General features: G+C 42.9%; 1 protein-coding gene across 1 annotated transcript in view; it reads left to right on the forward strand.

Moving 5' to 3' along the window:
• The window catches only part of RTTN (rotatin), a 327600-nt gene that overhangs the window by 217961 nt on the left and 88818 nt on the right, over positions 1–20821 (forward strand). The window contains exons 34-36 of the mRNA XM_069730984.1: positions 10622–10808; positions 11758–11840; positions 19937–20006. Of these exons, the coding sequence (XP_069587085.1) occupies positions 10622–10808; positions 11758–11840; positions 19937–20006 (340 nt within the window). The remainder of the gene's footprint in view (positions 1–10621; positions 10809–11757; positions 11841–19936; positions 20007–20821) is intronic.

Below are 20821 nucleotides of genomic sequence, written 5' to 3' on the forward strand. Positions count from 1 at the left end.
CATGAAGCAGAATTACCATGAGTGATAAACAGTTATGTCCATAAATATTGGGCCAGTTCTTAGATAAGGATTGTTTTATTGGGTTCTGTTGTGATGACCCCTCATAGTCTGAGGGGCAAGTTCCTTACTTGATGTAAAAAGACATAAATCCGTGTGACACATTCATTCCTGCAGGTAGAGTGTCAAAGGTCGTCATCAGTTTATATTCCCAGACTCTTCTGTCTCTCTGAGATTTGAAGCTACCTTTTAACACAAGTAACAAGTAAGACATTTTTTTCCTATATAAATGCAAAAAGGAGAATCTTATTCCCAAAGTACTCTGGATTACAAACCCAATTCTTCATACCTACAATACCCATTATGCACAAAACCTGTGTCACAGGACTTCTGAGAGATTAAGGAATCATCTTTTGCATGTCTGCTACAGCATAAAGAGTAAAGTCCAAGGGCAATTTGAAACTCTGAGGAAGACACTTACAGAAGACACAGAGCAAAAATTACAACAATATTACAACAAACTACGGAGCTTTCTGATTCATATCAAGGAAAAGAAACTGCACAGATTGCGCCTCAATTCAGGACTCTATGCAAACAGATACAAAACAAAGCCAAAACCTGACAACTTATACAACCACTCCTTTCCAGACACAAAAGCATCTGTGTCATTAATCTCTCAGATTATAAACCCAACAAGGTGGAGCTGGCCGTGCTTTCCAGAGGACTCTCACTTTGTCCTACTAAGGCCCTGGATAAAACTGAACTCTGCAGTGATATGGAACATTTTTTCAGGAGATTGCACCTGAGGGAATATTTCAATGATACAGAAGATTCAGAACCCTCCTGGACTGAAGGAAAAGGGATCCTAACAACAAAGAGGTCAGACTGGACACCTCCACCTGGATGCAACCCTCATTTGGATAACTATATAGACTCCTTCAGACATTTGATAAAATCCACCATCATAGATACTAACAGGACACAAGCATCCAACATCAGTGCCCAGGAGAGAAAGGCCATACGGTCTCTTAAAACCAACAAAGAAATCATCATCAAACCTGCTGACAAGGGAGGTGCAATAGTCATGATGAACACATCAGACTATATGAAAGAAGCAAACAGACAACTTATGGACACACGCTACTACAAAAAATTGGAGTCGGATCCCACACAGGATTATTAGAAGGAACTAAACAAGTTGGTATCTTGTCTGCCCGACGAACCCATAAGAGCCAATGACCTGATACCAGAAAGTCCAAGAACAGGGACATTCTACATGCTTCCCAAAATCCACAAATCTGGAAACCCAGGAAGACCAATTATCTCATGTGTGGGCACCCTTACTGAGCAGGTATCTGGATGGGTAGAGGGTATTCTTAAACCCCTGGTAAAGGATACACCCAGCTTCATTCAGGACACAACTGACCTACTGAATAAACTATCAGCAATAGGTCCTCTTCCAGAAGGAACCATCGTGGCCACCATGGATGTGGAATCTTTGTTCTCCAATATCCCACACCAGGATGGAATAAATGCCTGCAATTTCTTCCTGGAAAACACAGGGACTGATGCAAATTCTGTGGTGAAGCTTATAAAATTCATCCTCACCCACAATTACTTTGAATTTGACAAGAAGATCTATCTACAGGAGACTGGCACAGCAATGGGAAGTAAAATGGCCCCACAGTATGCAAATCTTTTCATGGCCAAGCTTGAAAGCGACTTTTTATCCTCATGTCCCATCAGGCCTCTGGCCTACTACCGCTACATTGATGACATTATAATCATCTGGACGGAGTCTGAGCAACAGCTAAAGATGTTCCATGAACAGATTAATCAATTTCATCCTACCATCAACTTGACATTCAACTACTCCTGCACTGAAATTAACTTTTTGGACATCATCATTAGGCTGCAGAACAATATAATAGAGACATCCCTGTATCAGAAGCCAATCAACCGTCCAACATACCCTAAATGGGACAGTTTACATCCAAAACACATAAAAAACTCCATTGTCTACAGCCAAGCCATCAGATACAATCGTATATGTTCCAACCAAATGGATAGGGATGAACACCTTGGTCGCCACAGAAAGACCTTTTTGAACTAGGGCTACCATCCAAGAACAATTGAAAACCAGATTGCAAGAGCCACCAGAATATCAAGGAATCACCTGCTACATTACAAAGCTAAAGAAGAAAATAACCGGGTACCTCTAGTAGTTACCTACAATCCAAATCTGGAGGTGCTAAGGGGAGCTGCACGGAAATTACAACCTTTACTGCAAAAAGATGATCGCTTACAATCCATTTTTCCAGACCCCCCACTACTGTGTTTTAGGCAGCCCCCAAATCTAAGAAGCATCATTGTCAAGAGCTCCCTGTCCTCTCCAACAGCTGCAGGTACCTTTCCTTGCAACCAGAAAAAATGTAAAAACTGTCCATTTATAATGACCACAGACAAGATAAAGATCCCCAATTCACATCAGGACTACAAGATCCCAGGTACTTTCAGCTGTGACGCTTCTAATGTGGTGTACCTAATTATTTGTACTAAATGTCCAACTGGGGGTCTGTATGTGGGGGAGACAGGGCAAAAGCTTAGAACTAGAATGAATTCTCACCGCCACACAATAAGAGAAAAAAGAATGGATCTACCTGTGGCAATACATTTTTGTCTCCCAAATCGTAACATTACGGACATGAAATTACTTGTATTAAAAGGTAGCTTCAAATCTCAGAGAGACAGAAGAGTATGGGAATATAAACTGATGACACTCTCACTGCAGGAGTGAATGTGTCACACGGATTTATGTCTTTTTACATCAACTCAGGAACTTGCCCCTCAGACTATGAGGGGTCATCACTACAGAACCAGACCCCAATAAAACAATCCTTATCTAAGAACTGGCCCAATATTTATGGACATAACTGTTTATCACTCATGGTAATTGTGCTTCATGTCACTTCTCTTATCCATGGTCTGTCTTATCCAAGGTTTTTCCTCCTTTTTTTTTATGTGCTATGTTGTGCATAAATATGTGATTCTTCAGAATTTGTTTTAGTCTTTGCCTGATGAAGAGATGTATGTAGTCTCGAAAGCTTGCAATTTGTTACCATCTTTTCAGTTAGCCATTAAAAGGTATCAACCACTGAGGACTCTCAATTCTAAATATTTTTCTATCTACTGGCTAACACGGTAGCAAGATATATTTCTTTCCTGGTTCATACCCCATGAACATTTCTAAAAATGTTAATGTCACACCCACAATTTTATTTGGATTTTATTGGCATTTTATGTTATATACCAATACTAAGTAGCAAGTATTTGTGACGTGTAAATAAAATGATGCATGATTTTCTAATTATTTAAAAAATATAAATCTGAAAATTGTGACATGCTTTTGTATTCAGCCCTCCAGAATCAATACTTTATAAGACCATCTTATGCTATAATTACCGCTGCAAGTATTTTGGGGTATGGCTCTTCCAGTTTTACATATCTAGAGGCTTTTCCAATTCTTTGCAAACTAGCTCTAGCTCCGTGAGATTGGATGGAGAACATCTGTGGACAGCAATGTTCAAGCCTTGTTAGGCTACGTTCACATTTGCGGTGCGTGGGGCGCAACCGCGGCGACGCATGCGCCATGCGCCCCTATATTTAACATGGGTGGTGCATGGACATGCGTTTTGTTGCGTTTTGTGACGCATGCCTTTTTTGGGTGTAAGCGTCAGGGCGCAGAGTACGCTGCTTGTTGCTTTTTTTTTGTGCTATAAAAATGAACGCATGCGTCACAAAACGCAGCGTTTTGCGTGCGTTGTGTGTTGCGTCGCCGACGCAGCACACAACAACGCAAATGTGAACGTAGCCATACAGATTTTTATTGGGTTTATGCAGAATGCAGTTTGAGGGGCCTCATGATGCCTGTGGTCTGCGTGTTTTAGACCGCTGCTCTATGAGTGTTCGCATGGATTTATTTCCAGTGTAGGGGTGACAAACTTCCTTCTAAAGCTGGGAATCTATCCTGAATGCTATAGGCAGACTTATATTTCTGTCCAGTTGTTGCATTGATGCCTATATATGCTGTGCCAGTCACTGCACTGCTTTCCCATTCATTGTAGCATACATTTTACATGTATCCCTTTCCCCAGAAAGGTGCATACTCTTCATTGCCCTAAGGCCATGTGCGTAGGTTGAGTATTTGCTTGGAAAAATTTCTGCAAGGTTTCTGCATCTCTTGGCAGGAAAAACGCTGCAGAAAAAACGCACGTTTTTGCTGCATTTTTGTATTCGTTTTTTGCATGTGTTTTTATACAGCAATGAATGCTTGTTTGAGCTAAATAAAGATTCAAAAAAATAAAAAGTTTCGTGATGTAATTTCTTGGTTCAACACCACCTTTTTCATGCTGATTCAGTAGTAGGGCTTGGTGTCAGCAGCTGTCATTAACACCTACCGTATATACTCGAGTATAAGCCGACCCGAGTATAAGCCGACCCCCCTAATTTTGCCACAAAAAACTGGGAAAACTTATTGACTCGAGTATAAGCCTAGGGTAGGAAATGCAGCAGCTACTGGTAAATTTCAAAAATAAAAATAGATGCTCCATACCGTTCATTATTGCCCCATAGATGCTCCATATACAACTGTGCTATATACAATGCTCTATACCGTTCATTATGGCCCCATAGATGCTCCATAGAAAGCTGTGCCATATAGAATGCTCTGCACCGTTGATTATGGCCCCATAGATGCTCCATATAAAGCTGTGCCATATATATTGCTGCACCGTTGATTATGGCCCCATAGATGCTCCTTATAAAGCTGTGCCATATATGCTCTGCACCGTTCATTATGGCCCCATAGATGCTCCTTATAAAGCTGTGCCATATAGAATGCTCTGCACCGTTGATTATGGCCCCATAGGTGCTCCTTATAAAGCTGTGCCCCATATATATTGCTCTGCACCGTTGATTATGGCCCCATAGATGCTCCTTATAAAGCTGTGCCCCATATATATTGCTCTGCACCATTGATTATGGCCCCATAGATGCTCCTTATAAAGCTGTGCCATATATATATATGCTCTGCACCTTTGATTATGGTCCCATAGATGCTCCTTATAAAGCTGTGCCCCATATATATATACTAGATTGTGGCCCGATTCTAATGCATCGGGTATTCTAGAATATTCGTCGCCATGGCAACCATTATGACATCTACGTCGATACTGTGCCCGTCGCTGAATCAGAAACGTGAGATTTCTACGTCCTTTATGACATCATCGTCGCTGTGCCCGTTGCTGATTGGTCGAGGCCTGGCGGCCTCGACCAATCAGAGACGCGGAATGTCTACGTCCTTTATGACCTCATCGTCGCTGTGCCCGTCGCTGATTGGTCGAGGCCTGGCGGCCTCGACCAATCAGAGCCGCGGGATTTCTACGTCGATGCCGTGCCCGTCTCTGATTGGTCGAGGCCTGGTGGCCTCGACCAATCAGAGAGCCGGGATTTCCAAGACAGACAGACAGACGGAAAAACCCTTAGACAATTATATATATAGATGCTCTGCACCTTTGATTATGGCCCCATAGATGCTCCTTATAAAGCTGTGCCCCATATATATATATGCTCTGCACCTTTGATTATGGCCCCATAGATTCTCCTTATAAAGCTGTGCCATATATATATTGCTCTGCACTGTTCATTATGGCTCCATAGATTCTCCTTATAAAGCTGTGCCATATATAACGCTCTGCACTGTTCATTATGGCCCCATAGATTCTCCTTATAAAGCTGTGCCATATATAACGCTCTGCACTGTTCATTATGGCCCCATAGATTCTCCTTATAAAGCTGTGCCATATATATGCTCTGCACCTTTGATTATGGCCCCATAGATTCTCCTTATAAAGCTGTGCCCCATGTATTTATTGCTCTGCACCGTTGATTATGGCCCCATAGATTCTCCTTATTAAGTTGTGCCATATAGATTGCTCTGCACCGTTGATTATGCTGCATAAAAAAAAAAAATCACATACTCACCTGTCTTCACTCAGGACGCCGGCGCTTTCAATATTTACCTGCTCCTCGTGCGGCTCCGTCTCCAGCACTGACGCTCAGCAGAGGGCGCGCACTGACTACGTCACCGTGCCCTCCGACCTGAGCGTCACTGCTAGAGGACGCTGCAGACGGAGCCGCACCGGAGCGAGGAGCAGGTAAATATAGCGCAGCGCTGCGATCCCCGTATACTCACCTGCTCCTGGCCCGGTCCCTGCAGTTCCTGGCTTCCCCGGCGCTGCAGATTCTTCCTGTAATTGAGCGGTCACAGTTACCGATCATTTACAGCAATGAATATGCGGCTCCTCCCCTATGGGAGGTGGAGCCGCCTATTCATTTCTGTAATGAGCGGTGCCATCTGACCGCTCAGTACAGGAAGAATCTGCAGCGCCGGGGAAGCTAGGGACTGCAGGGACCGGGCCAGGAGCAGGTAAGTATGATTACACAGCCCCCGCTCCCCCTCACCTGCCGACCCCCGGGTATATGACTCGAGTATAAGCCGAGAGGGGGACTTTCAGCCCAAAAAAATGGGCTGAAAATCTCGGCTTATACTCGAGTATATACGGTAACTCTAGGCTTAGTAATGAAAAGGTGTCAGCCTGACTGCCTCATTAATAAACTGATAGGTAAACACAAACACACACAGTCACCAGCCTATGTAGGAGCGTTAACAGAATGAACATACATAGGCTGTAACCAGACAGCAACTGTTAATTTGCGTAATTTTAATAACCAACAGAGGGAAAGCTGACGGCTGAGGACTGATGTTAATATTCCGGGAAGGAGCCAATAGCCATAAAGGTTTCCAGGCTATTAATATCAGCTCACAGCTGTTTGCTTAGACTTTACTGGCTAGTTTACAGGGCACCCCAGATAAAAATTGACATGTGGTCCCTCTATAAAATCTAACCAGCAAAGGCTAGGCAGACAGCTGAGGGCTCATATTAATAGCCTAGGAAAGGGCCATGGATGTTGGCCCCTCCCAGACTAAAAACATCAGCTCTCAGCCACCCCAGAAAAGGCGCATTTATAAGATGTGCCAAATCTGGCACTTAGCTTCGCTCTTCCCACTTGCCTTGTAGCGGTGGCAAGTGGGGTTCATATTTGTGGGGTTGATGTCACCTTTGTATTGTCAGGTGAGTAATGGAGAGGCGTCTGTAAGACACCTATCCATTAGTAACCCCATAGTGATATTGTATGAAAAACACAGACACCCAGAATAATGTCCTTTTATTTGAAATAATGACAGACTCCTTTAATAATCTTAATTAAGCCATATTGGTACCCTATTCGAGCCGAATGTACACTGCTCAAAAAAATAAAGGGAACACTAAAACCCCACATCCTAGATATCACTGAATTAAATATTCCAGTTGTAAATCTTTATTCATTACATAGTGGAATGTGTTGAGAACAATTAAACCTAAAAATGATCAACGTATATCACAGCTAATATCCCACGGAGGTCTGAAGTTGGAATGATGCTCAAAATCAAAGTGGAAAATGAAGTTACAGGCTTATCCAACTTCAGTGGAAATGCCTCAAGACAAGGAAATGATTCTCAGTAGTGTGTGTGGCCTCCACGTGCCTGTATGACTTCCCTACAATGCCTGGGCATGCTCCTGATGAGGCGGCGGATGGTCTCCTGAGGGATCTCCTCCCAGTCCTGGAATAAAGCATCTGCCAACTCCTGGACAGTCTGTGGTTCAACGTGACGTTGGTGGATGGTGCGAGACATGATGTCCCAGGTGTGTTCAATCAGATTCAGGTCTGGGGAACGGGCGGGCCAGTCCATAGCTTCAACGACTTCATCTTGCAGGAACTGCTGACACACTTCAGCCACATAAGGTCTGGCATTGTCCTGCATTAGTAAGAACCCAGGGCCAACCGCACCAGCATATGGTCTCAAAATGTGTCTGAGGATCTCATCTCGGTACCTAATGGCAGTCAGGCTACCTCTGGCGAGCACATGGAGGGCTATGCGGCCCTCCAAAGAAATGCCACCCCACACCATTACTGACCCACTGCCAAACCGGTCATGCTGAAGGATGTTGCAGGCAGCAAATCGCTCTCCACGGCATCTCTAGACTCATTCACGTCTGTCACATGTGCTCAGTGTGAACCTGCTTCCATCTGTAAAGAGCACAGGGCACCAGTGGTGAATGTGCCACTCTTGGTGTTCTGTGGCAAATGCCAAGCGCCCTGCACGGTGTTGGGCTGTGAGCACAACCCCCATCTGTGGACGTTGGGCACTCAGACCATCCTCATGGAGTCTGTTTCTAACCTTTTGTGCAGACGTACATGCACATTTGTGGCCTGCTGGAGGTCATTTTGCAGGGCTCTGGCAGTGCTCCTCCTGTTCCTCCTTGCACAAAGGCTGAGGTAGCGGTCCTGTTGCTGGGTTGTTGCCCTCCTACGACCCCCTCCATGTCTCCTGGTGTACTAGCCTGTCTCCTGGTAGTGCCTCCAGCCTCTGGACACTACGATGACAGACACAGCAAACCTCCTTGCCACAGCTTGCATTGATGTGCCATCCTGGATGAGCTGCACTACCTGAGCCACTTGTGTGGATTGTGGTGTCCGTCTCGTGCTACCATGAGTGTGAAAGCACAACCAACATTCAAATAATAATAATAATAAAAGTGACCAAAATATCAGCCAGAAAGCATTGATACTGAGATGTGGTCTGTGGTCCCCACCCACAGAACCACTCCGTTTATTGAGTGTGTCTTGATAATTGCCAATAATTTCCATTTGTTGTCTATTCCATTTGCACAACACCATGTGAAATTGATTGTCAAACAGTGTTGCTTCCTAAGTGGACAGTTTGATATCACAGAAGTTTGATTTACTTGCAGTTATATTCTGTTGTTTGTGTTGCCTTTATTTTTTTGAGCAGTGTATGTTTGATGATCCGTTCCGAACATATTCGGTAATTTCTACACCCATTGACTCTAATTACGTTCAGATGTGTTCGACGAATATAGCAAAAACCAATATTCGCTGCCGATTCAAATCTGAACAAATTTTCTCAACGCTACCACCGACGCCAACTTCTCCTGCAACAAAAATAAAATAATAAACCACAATATTCCTCACCTGTCCGCCAAGAAGATAATCCATAATGTCCCACAACGATCATGATCACTTTGAGAGCAGTCACATCAGTGATGTGACTGCTCTCAAAGTCAGCCGGCGATACACTGCGGGAGCGATTACCTCCTGTCAGTGTATCTTTGAGCTGTCGTGAGAGAGTTCACCAGAGTTCATCAGCTGAAAGTTCTCACGCAGCGGTGCCGTAAGTGAGAGCACTGGAGCTGATGAACTCTGGTGAACTCTCATGGCATCTCAGTGATACACTGCGGGAGCGATTACCTTTTGTCAGTGTTTCACTGAGCCGCCGTGAGAGTTCACCGGAGTTCATCAGCTGAAAGTTCTCACGTAGCAGTGCTGTGAGAGCCCTGGAGCTGATGAACTCCAGTGAATTCTCACGGCGGCTCAGTGATACACAGTGGGAGCGATTACCTCTTGTCATTGTATTGCCGGCGGCCACGTACAGGAGTTACATCTCTCGATGTGGCTGTTCTGCATGTGAGATCGCCGGGGGACACTCAAAATTACCTGGACTATGGCGGACAGGTGAGTATATGTCTGTTTATTATTTTACATTTTTTCTAGGAGACTAAGGCATTGGGGAGTGGGCATTAAGGCGAGTACAATGTTTTTTTTTTTAATTTTTATTTAAATATGTATGTAATTTTACTTTTTATTTATTTATTTTAAACTGTGAGCACAGACGCTGGCATATGAGACTGTCTCCCATCAGCGGCTCCTGTTATCACTGTTATCAGCGACAGCAGACGTAGCTTGATGGGAGCAGTAGTCTCATCAGCCCACACCTGCGGGTCACAGCTGCGGGTTCACGCTGACATCTGACAACATGATCCCGCAGTGCTCTGACCGACGGTCTTACTCGCAGTAGTGTTTCCGATTAAAAACTACCACGCTGGTGTTTTCCACGCTGTCACACAGATGACAGCGTGGGAAACACAATAGGAAGCCGGTAAAATGCAAAACAAAAATTCAGCAAATCCCCAATCATTTTTATACCTGTGTTTTTGGTACGAATTTGGCTCTCAATTGGAGTTAATGGGTGAAAAACGCTGCAGAAACACAAAAAGAATTGACATGCTGCAGAAAACAAACAAACTGCAAATACTTAAGGAAAATCACTGATCATGTGTACAACACTTCAGGATTGTCATTGAATTAGCTTGCCTAAGGATTCCATAGCATTTTTGTCCCATTTCCACACGGAAAAAATTCTGTGAAAATGCATCAAAAACGCACAGTGTGCACATAGTCTAAATCTACTCCCTCATCTGTCTGCCAATAAAATAAAATCAACATACACGTGGGCTGAACCTCCATCTCCAATTTTTTTTTTTTTAGTTTTTTCAAGCTACATCAGTTCCCTGGAATGCACTACCCCAATCTAGTCATCACAGTTTTAGACATTCTTTAAAAACAATGTTGATGATATATTTATTTTTATTTTTCAATCCAGGGCCCAAGCCTACAGGATGAAGAATCAGGTACACCTTTAACAGGAAAACCTACAATCAAAGCTCTTTTGAGAGACTACAACTTCTATGAACACGTGGGCCATATGGCCAAGAACTGCTATCTTGGACGTTTTACTTTTGACTTGGATAATTCCATGGAGTTGTGTAAAATTCAAGAAAATCTGAATTGTGAGTATTGTTAACCTTGCATTAAATGGTTTTGTCTTTGCTGTGAAAAGGTTGAGAGATGAAACCATTTAAAGATGTATAAACTTGTAACCTTTGGAAAGCTCAATAGTCTTTTCAAAGTGCTATTGACTTAAAAGCCAAACTAAAGAGACACGAAACTTGACGTTCTACATCATGCATCGAACATGAAGGTTTTCCGAAGCCATTACATTTTTACTCGTTCCTTGTACTGTGCCTGAGGAATATTCACTAGCTTATAGCGAAATATCCCGCTAGAATGATCTGATAGATGCAAGTGAAAAGATCCCATTAGTGAAGCCTCTGATCTTGGACCACCACTGATCTCCAGAATGAAATGGCTCTGTAGAGTGTTTATCTCCTGTGGTTCCCGCAGTGCAAACATGTTTTGGAAATCAGAGGCAGTTCGATATCAAAAGACTTTGCCAGTGTGATCGTCTCACATGTATTAATTACATGTCTAAAGATTAGGTTTTGTAGAGTTGGCAAGCTGGAAAAATCCTCCGCTTATCCTTGTCACATATAGCCTGTTGGCTTCCACTATAAAGAAAACATTTAGTATGGATCTCTTTGTATTGGATACACACTAATGCCCACATGTGCCAAAAGGACATTGTTTGGCATGTTGGGTCCAATATAAAGTATGAATAGATTCCTGAGATGTCCTGTTTTATACAGCGAACATGCACCACAAATCTACGGTAACTTATTTTGCCATTATTTCTCCATTTTAAGCTACAAGTTCAATCCTGACATTCACTCCTCCTAAAAATAAGAAAGTCTGCCCATAGGTATGAGAGAGCTCAACTTCTTGATGTCTCGTAAGAAGCAGCTCTTCAATTATTAACATGAGCCCTGAGGTGGCAGCATTGAATTTGTAGCTGTAAACTCTCTGTATTTCAGTCTGATGTCGATATGATCTACATTTCAGGCTCTGAAGATTCGCTGTATGTATGGAATAGCGCTCCCAATGTTTCCAGCACATCCGGCTCAGAATCCACCTTGAGTACAATAGTAAGTCACCTTTCCAGTGTAAATAATATTCGTTTTAATTTTTTTTTTTCTAACCTTTCGGGATACTTTTTGTATTGAAATAATAATTAAATGAACCTGACAGCTGATACAATGCAGCATGTATCATACACTGGCTGTATGATTTCAGCCAAGCATTTCTGACTCTGAAATTCTTCGACGTTTCACAGAAAAGCATGCGTTAGGAGCCACCGGAGACTAGCTGGATAGGCGGTTGCCCGGTGGTTTCTTCCTGCTTGCTTCCCTGGAGTAATCGGTCTCTCCCTATATACACACACTGAGAGAAGCCGCCGGGGACCCGCCTGTCTGACTATTCTAGTCTGCCGAGCGGCTCTGTGCTTGGCCAGTTTTCACTAGAACACTGCATCATTTCAGAGTCAGACATACCTGAGATCATACACCCAGTGTGTGATACCGGCTGCCTGTGGATCGGGCAGCATTTATCAGCTGTCAGGCTTCTTCCCCCTCCTTTTATTGTTGGTCCGTTCATGCATCTTGTCCTGTACTAGTATATCCATGCTCGTGTGCTCATGTATGCTTTGAGGAGCATTTTATTTGTCTACATTTTTATATTTTACATTTTTTAGGTATCTACCACAATTTTATTTGTTTTATCTTTATTGATGATCTACCAATCTGTATTATTTTTTAAAAATATTATTTTTACATTTAAATCATCATACATAAACCAAGGAAGTTCGGAAAGCCAGGGATTCCACTTCTGTTTGAGGAGAAGTGAAACTGCATTTTTAACAAGTCTGTCAGTGAGCAGCTTTCTGCAGCCATAGCTGCACATGCCTTATCAGAGTGCCGAGCCAGATAAGCAGGGACAATCTGCTGCCCCAACGCCTACCCTCCAATGAGGAAGAAATGATTCCACTGCAGTCTACCGGTGCTGTACAGGCTTTATCATCTGCCAATGTAATTGCATATCTACCGGTATCTATCTACCTACCGTATCTATCTATCTCTCTATCTCTCTATCTATCTATCTATCTATCTATCTATCTATCTATCTATCGTTATATGAAAAAGTTTGTGCACCCCTATTAATCTTAAGCTTAATGTTTTATAAAAATTGTTTTTTTTTTTTGCAACAGCTATTTCAGTTTCATATATCTAATAACTGTTGGACACAGTAATGTTTCTGCCTTGAAATGAGGTTTATTGTACTAACAGAAAATGTGCAATCTGCATTCAAACAAAATTTGACAGGTGCATAAGTATGGGCACCCCACCAGAAAAGTGACATTAATATTTAGTAGATCCTCCTTTTGCAAAAATAACAGCCTCTAGTCGCTTCCTGTAGCTTTTAATGAGTTCCTGGATCCTGGATGAAGGTATTTTTGACCATTTCTCTTAACAAAACAATTCCAGTTCAGTTAAGTTTGATGGTCGCCGAGCATGGACAGCCCTCTTCAAATGATCCCACAGATGTTCAACGATATTCAGGTCTGGGGACTTGGATGGCCATTCCAGAACAGTGTAATTATTCCTCTGCATGAATGCCTGAGTAGATTTGGAGCGGTGTTTTGGATCATTGTCTTGCCGAAAAATCCATCCCCTGCGTAACTTCAACTTTGTCACTGATTCATGAACATTATTGTCAAGAATCTGCTGATACTGAGAGGAATCCATGCGTCCCTCAACTTTAACAAGATTCCCGGTGCCGGGATTGGCCCCAAAGCATGATGGAACCTCCACCAAATTTTACTGTGGGTAGCAAGTGTTTTTCTTGGAATGCTGTGTTTTTTGGCCGCCTTGCATAACACCTTTTTGTATGACCATACAACTCAATCTTGGTTTCATCAGTCCACAGGACCTTTTTCCAAAAAGAAATTGGCTTCTCCAAATGTGCTTTTGCATACCTCAGCCGACTGTTTGTGGCGTGCTTGCAGAAACGGCTTCTTTCGCATCACTCTCCCATATAGCTTCTCCTTGTGCAAAGTGCGTTGTATAGTTGACCGATACACAGTGACACCATCTGCAGCAAGTTGATGCTGCAGCTCTCTGGAGGTGGTCTGAGGATTGTCCTTGACTGATCTCACCATTCTTCTTCTCTGCCTTTCTGATGTTTTTCTTGGCCTGCCACTTCTGGCCTTAACAAGAACTGTACCTGTGTTCTTCCATTTCCTTACAATGTTCCTCACAGTAGAAATTGACAGGTTAAATCTCTGAGACAGCTTTTTGTATCCTTCCCCTGAACAACTATGTTGAATAATCTTTGTTTTCAGATCATTAGACAGTTGTTTTGAGGAGCCCATGATGCCACTCTTCAGAGGAGATTCAAACAGGAGAACAACTTGCAAGTGGCCACTTTAAGTAGCTTTTCTCATGATTGCATACACCTGGCTATGAAGCTCAAAGCTCAATGAGGTTAGAAAACCAAAAAAAGTGCTTTAGTAAGTCAGTAAAAAGTAGGTAGGAGTATTTAAAACAAGAAAATAAGGGTGCCCATACTTATGCACCTGTCAAATTTTGTTTGACTGCAGATTGCACATTTTCTGTTAGTACAATAAACCTCATTTCAAGGCAGAAACATTACTGTGTCCAACAGTTATTAGATATATGAAACTGAAATAGCTGTTGCAAAAAAAACAATTTTTATAAAACATTAAGCTTAAGATTAATAGGGGTGCCCAAACTTTTTCATGTAACTCTATCTATCTATCCCATATCTATCTATCATCTGTTTTTGTTTTTAAGGTAGAGGTTTTTTAACAGACAAAATAGCAATATACAGTATAAAGCACCACTCCATGTTTTGTTTTTTATTTCTGCCCTGGATTTGTGCTACTAATGGAAGTTCCCTGCCCCTGGTATTATATTCTTCAATTGCTGTCTTCATCTGTTCTCGGCGCCGCTCTGATCATCTTCTGCAGGTTGTGACCTGACAGACTGCTCAGATGTTTGCTGGCAGATCCAGGGGGCGCATCCCAATGTAAGTCTGTGATCACCAAAACAAGGCTCTCCTATACTTACACTGAGAGCGTGTGACCGTTACCTCTGTCTTACGGTCCGTTAGAAGCCGCAGTCACAAGATGGCGGATCTAGCCACAGCAAAGTCAGGAACAGCTGAAGATAGCGGCTGATAAGCATAGGACTAGGGGATGGGAACTTGGATTAGTGATACCACTCCAGCACTGAAATAAAAAAAAAACACTGCTGCTTGAAAAATTAACTGTACTTTCGACAAATTTAGCATAATTCGATAGTACAGGCGAATATAAAACTCTTTGTAGAGTAATTTTTCTTATAGAAATCCTTACCCATTTATCAGACACTTTTCCCCTCCGCCTCCTAAACTCATCATTCACTGTGAAAAAATAGCTGAAGAATGTCTTGCTCAGAAGAGATGGACTGCAGGTGTCCTGTGACAGCCCGTCACCTGCTATGGAGAGGGGAGGACCTACAGAGACAGAAAAGCATTGTGCTGAGCTCTGTAGAAAGTGTTAGAACTCACATCAGAGCTTGTTTCTGCTCAAGACAGCTCAGCTCAGCTGTATAATTCCATATGGTTGCTGCAACTTGTCTGCAAGCTATAAAGGTAATGTCCCCCATGGCGGGACATATACATGTATATGAAGATGCGGTGATGGCAGCGATAAAGTGTACAGTATTGGAAGAAAAGATCTATCTATGGCCTTTGTGATACCGCTGTGCACATCTGTATAACTGTTGTTCTGTGCCTTTTGCATATTTGCGTTACATTATGTCGGTTCGATACACTTTATTTACATACCCACGTTGCCAACACTTGCATCCCTGACCAAAAATGGCCGCCGCGGTGGTGCACATGCGCGGTGGGCTTCCGGCCAAGCCGCGTCTCCAATGGCATCCTCATACAGCGACGCGCAGACTTATGACGTCATCGGAGTTTTTCTCCACGTCTGCGCGCCACTGGGATGGCCGGAAGAGACGTGACGTCGGCGGTTGGCTCCATCCGCATGCGCCGGATCATTGGGCGACTATTAGCAGCAGCTGTAATGATCATACAAAAACACCATCTATCACTCAGTATCCACATGGCCCCCCGAGGAATCCTGTATTACGCGAAACGCGCGTCGGGGCTATTCTGAGAACACCCTGGACGAGAGATGACACATATGGGTAAGCGCAGCATGTGATTTGTGCTTTGGCTACATTTAGCCATCACTGGCACTTTATGGGCAGGTTGCAATAGGGGGATGCACTTCTGAGGATAGGGTTTTCCACATTACTTATGGTTAGTGTTTAGCCTGTGGCCCTGTGTCCCTTCTCAATATATACATATGCATTGAGGGTATACTTTCTGCCCTGTGAGTGCACCCATACTGATATACATGTGTTGGCACCTCTTGTGTCAGTGTGTCTTTTCTGAGTCATTTGCCTTATCCACTCATTCTTAGATGTTTGTATTTATATTTTGTCTTGATTTTTGTCTTAATAAAATTTGTATGTTTCTAATGAAACAGTTATTGGAATGTGTTTTTGTTTGGGGACAATATGCTCTTGGTAGTTTATAGGTTTAATTTGATATGGGAGTTTTGTCCCCTCCTTTCCCCATTGGAGCATCATGGATGCCCCTAGTAGCAGGGTATGTATCACTAATCGTTACATCCGCTTGGTCGGTATTTGTTATAAAGTTAATGAAAAGCCGGAATCCCTCATGTCTGTGCTGAGCTGTATATAAGAGAGATTACTACAGCTCTTCTCCTGCCCTCATCACTCAGTGGATTGCAAAATAGATCTTAGAGAGGGGGACAATTGTGAAAGTGCAGGATAAAAATCATATTTGTCAGAAATTAGGTTTCATTTTACACACATAGGAAAGCTTATTCTGAAAAGTTACTTGAAATTGACAGCACATTTGCCATTTAATTGTCGCTAGTTTTCTCTGCTTTATTAAGTCTGTGAACGTTTTTGACATGGACGGAAACACACACACACACACACACACACTCACTCTCGCTCGTGATTAGCTGGCTACCATTAGTTAATAAAATAACACTCCGTTTCAGTTTTTAATCTGCAATCCTTCATTCATTTTCAGTCATCCTGATAAGGAGTTTGCAGCCTTATGCAACCTTTTCTTGGATAATATTTTTCTCTTGTAGGATTTTCTCTCCCAGTAATGTAGGCTGGATGTGATGTCTTTATATATATCCAGAGTATTGCTGTTTTCTTTTTCATGTATCAGCATAGATTCTATCCTGCACTTATTTCCTCTTCCTATACATTCCTTCCTTTCTATAACTTCCCTGAGACAGCACATGCTTTCTCTCCTCTCCACACAGATCTTTGCTCTATCCTATTCATGCTGCTGCTGACTCTTAAGGGTAGGTTCACATTACCGAATAAAAAAAAAAATGGTTCAGAATGTCATCCACAAAGCTGGTGTGATTTTTTTTTTTTTTTTCTCGCTTGTCATCCGTGTGCAGTTCATGTAAAGCTCGTGTTCAGTTCGCTTTTTGACGACAGCAGCTATTAATCACAAGACCATTTACAGGTTACCATGATACAGAACTGTAACATTGATGCTATACTGTTGGATTTGTTTGTTTTGGGGTTTTTTTTGCGCACCCATGGACTTGAATGGCTAAGTCTCTTCCGAATTTCTGTGGAAAATTGTGCATTCACATGCTAATTCAATCAATGAAAAAATGGTTCATCTGCACTGCTTCATTGAATAACATTGGTCCAAGTGTGATCCGTTTTTTTTCACAGATAGTACTCAGACTGGAAATAGCATTGTGTGCACGAGCCCCAACACTGGGAAGGGAGGAGAGCGCAATCAGAAGCAGGATGTTGGACTGATTTATATCAGTTTTTCAGAGCGCTCAACTAGTTAAAAGACTTCGACTCCACAGCAGCAAAGTGCTATAACATTTGACGACTGTTTAGAAAGTTGCATGACTTTACATTTAGGAAGAAAATGATAAAATATTGATAAAAATAATGATAATATACATTCTTTGCCAAGGTGTTCATTTACTTTGCGCCTGTCGTATATATGTAGCATTTCTAATACTTGGTCTATATTGGACTCCATGGTATGTAGTTTGAAGATTCTGAGTGCCCTCCATCTATATAGAACATATAAACTCCCATGTACCATGTTTTTATTGCACAGCAGTATTTATCAGTGCAGAAACAGGCTGTATAAGTAAGGTCTGTTATGTTATTTGTGAATTATCCCACAAGGCACAGACCCTGGATAGTGATTGGTGCAAAATACAACTCCAGTTGGGTTGTGTTCGGCTGGAGCTTTGGAGCCCAACATTATGCCCTCTGAAAGATCCTATGCCACTCCTGTTGGCTAATGGGATTCAGCTTGAAGCCATTTTGGTCTCTTCATTACAGGGCTGTGGAGTTGGTAAGCAAAACCTCCGACTCCTTAATTTCCATGACTCCGAATCCACCAAAATGGACTCCGACTCCACGACTCTGATTCCACAGCCCTGGCAGAGTCGACTCCACCAGAGTCGACTCCACCAGAGTCGACTCCACCAGAGTCGACTCCACCAGAGTCGACTCCACCAGAGTCGACTCCACCAGAGTCGACTCCACCAGAGTCGACTCCACCAGAGTCGACTCCACCAGAGTCGACTCCACCAGAGTCGACTCCACCAGAGTCGACTCCACCAGAGTCGACTCCACCAGAGTCGACTCCACCAGAGTCGACTCCACCAGAGTCGACTCCACCAGAGTCGACTCCACCAGAGTCGACTCCACCAGAGTCGACTCCACCAGAGTCGACTCCACCAGAGTCGACTCCACCAGAGTCGACTCCACCAGAGTCGACTCCACCAGAGTCGACTCCACCAGAGTCGACTCCACCAGAGTCGACTCCACCAGAGTCGACTCCACCAGAGTCGACTCCACCAGAGTCGACTCCACCAGAGTCGACTCCACCAGAGTCGACTCCACCAGAGTCGACTCCACCAGAGTCGACTCCACCAGAGTCGACTCCACCAGAGTCGACTCCACCAGAGTCGACTCCACCAGAGTCGACTCCACCAGAGTCGACTCCACCAGAGTCGACTCCACCAGAGTCGACTCCACCAGAGTCGACTCCACCAGAGTCGACTCCACCGCCCTGGTTCTATACTGATGTATCATGGTTCTATCATGAATAGAAGATTTGATACAAATTGGAAAATAACTATCGAAGTGCATGAACATCAGCCAACACATGTAATTATGCCACGTTAGGAAATGAAGGCCTTGGAGCAGATTCCAGTGATCAGTTTTTCCTGCCTATTCTTCTGTCACATAACTAGAGATTGGCAAATGAAATCCGGTAATTGCCGTTTAGGCACACTTTGGTTACTTTGCCGACCAATAATTTAGATCATAGTTTACACTTAATGAGTTATGTTGGGCACAATTATTCGCCTCCTATTAAATCAGCTTTCAGGATTTGATGACACTGACACACGTGTCCACCAGCCTGCAATTAACAATCGCAGCATGATTACAATTGTGTGTTATGGAGCCATGCACGGATAATCATCCTGGTGATCTAGGACGACGCTGAATGCGATTTTCTGTTTTCTCCGTGAGTGACACTTGTTAATTTAGTCTCTGTAATATATTTGCGGCATTGCTCACTGTTGTGCCTTGCCCTTTATTGCCTTAAAGCTATATGTACATCTTTAGAAATGACCCCGTCTCCATTCTGTCGAGAGCTGCGAATTTTTGCTTTTCCATTACCTCAGCATTGTGTGAAGGCAAATTGCCCGAGGTGCGCTTCATTGTAGAAGAGATTGATTTTTCCAAACCTACAATATTTGTCAATCTCTTTCCTTTCATTGACACTTTATATAATTTAGACTTGGGCCAACAAGTAGTTTTGCGTTTTGAAGGCCGAAACTGAAGATTTTAAGGGCAAGCAGAACTTGATCAGTAAATTGGCATTCATCTTTGCCTTACCTTTTGCGAGACTTTCTAAAGGTACACATGTTTTATGCACCCGCCCGCTGAGACCGCGTGCTTTTAATGACATGGCATTCTGCTTTTAGGATTGTAGCACCCAGGGGCTCGACTCTCGGCTTAGTTACTTCATTTTGCATTCAGCTCTTGTTTTATGTTTGCAGATTCTCACATCATCTGCTAGCAGCTCCGAACGCATGGCTCCAATCTGTGCGGCATCTACCTGTGATCAAGGTATGCGTACAATAACCCTGACCTAATACGCTCCGCAGCAAATCAGTTCCTTGTTATAGGGCTATAGCCAGGCAAATGTATTTAATTCTGTCACATGCTGCCATACTGGTCATATAAACCCCCTTCTTATTAGGGTGGTACTATATATACAGTGTATATACAGTATGTGTATATATATATACTAGATGGTAGCCCAACTCTTAAGCATCGGGCATTCTAGAATATGTATGTATATAGCAGCCACATAGTATATAGCACAGGCCACATAGTATATAGGAGCCATGTAGTATATAGCAGACAAATACGACATGGCCTGTGCCATATACTATGTGGCTGCTATATACAAACATATAAACATATTGTAGAATACCCAATGCGTTAATACAGGCCACGCAATATATAACAGTGGCCACGCAGTATATAAGACAGCCCAAACAGTATATAATACAGCCCACGTACACTATATCACAACCCACGCAGTGTATAACAGCCACGCAGTAAAAAACACAGGCGACGTAATATATAACACAGGCCACGCAGTATATAACACTGGCCACGTAATATATAACACAGGCCACTCAGTGTATTACACAGCCCACACAGTATATAACAGTGGCCACGTAATATATAACACAGTCCACACAGTATATAACACTGGCCACATAATATATAGCACAGCACACGCAGTATATAACACTGGCCAGGTAGTATATAGCAGCCACGCGGTATATTACACAGCCCACGTAGTATATAGCAGTGTGGGCACCATATCCCTGTTAAAAAAAAAAATAATAATAATTAAAATAAAAAATAGT

This window comes from Ranitomeya imitator, chromosome 6 (assembly GCF_032444005.1).
Source record: "Ranitomeya imitator isolate aRanImi1 chromosome 6, aRanImi1.pri, whole genome shotgun sequence".
In the NCBI taxonomy this organism is placed as follows: domain Eukaryota; kingdom Metazoa; phylum Chordata; class Amphibia; order Anura; family Dendrobatidae; genus Ranitomeya; species Ranitomeya imitator.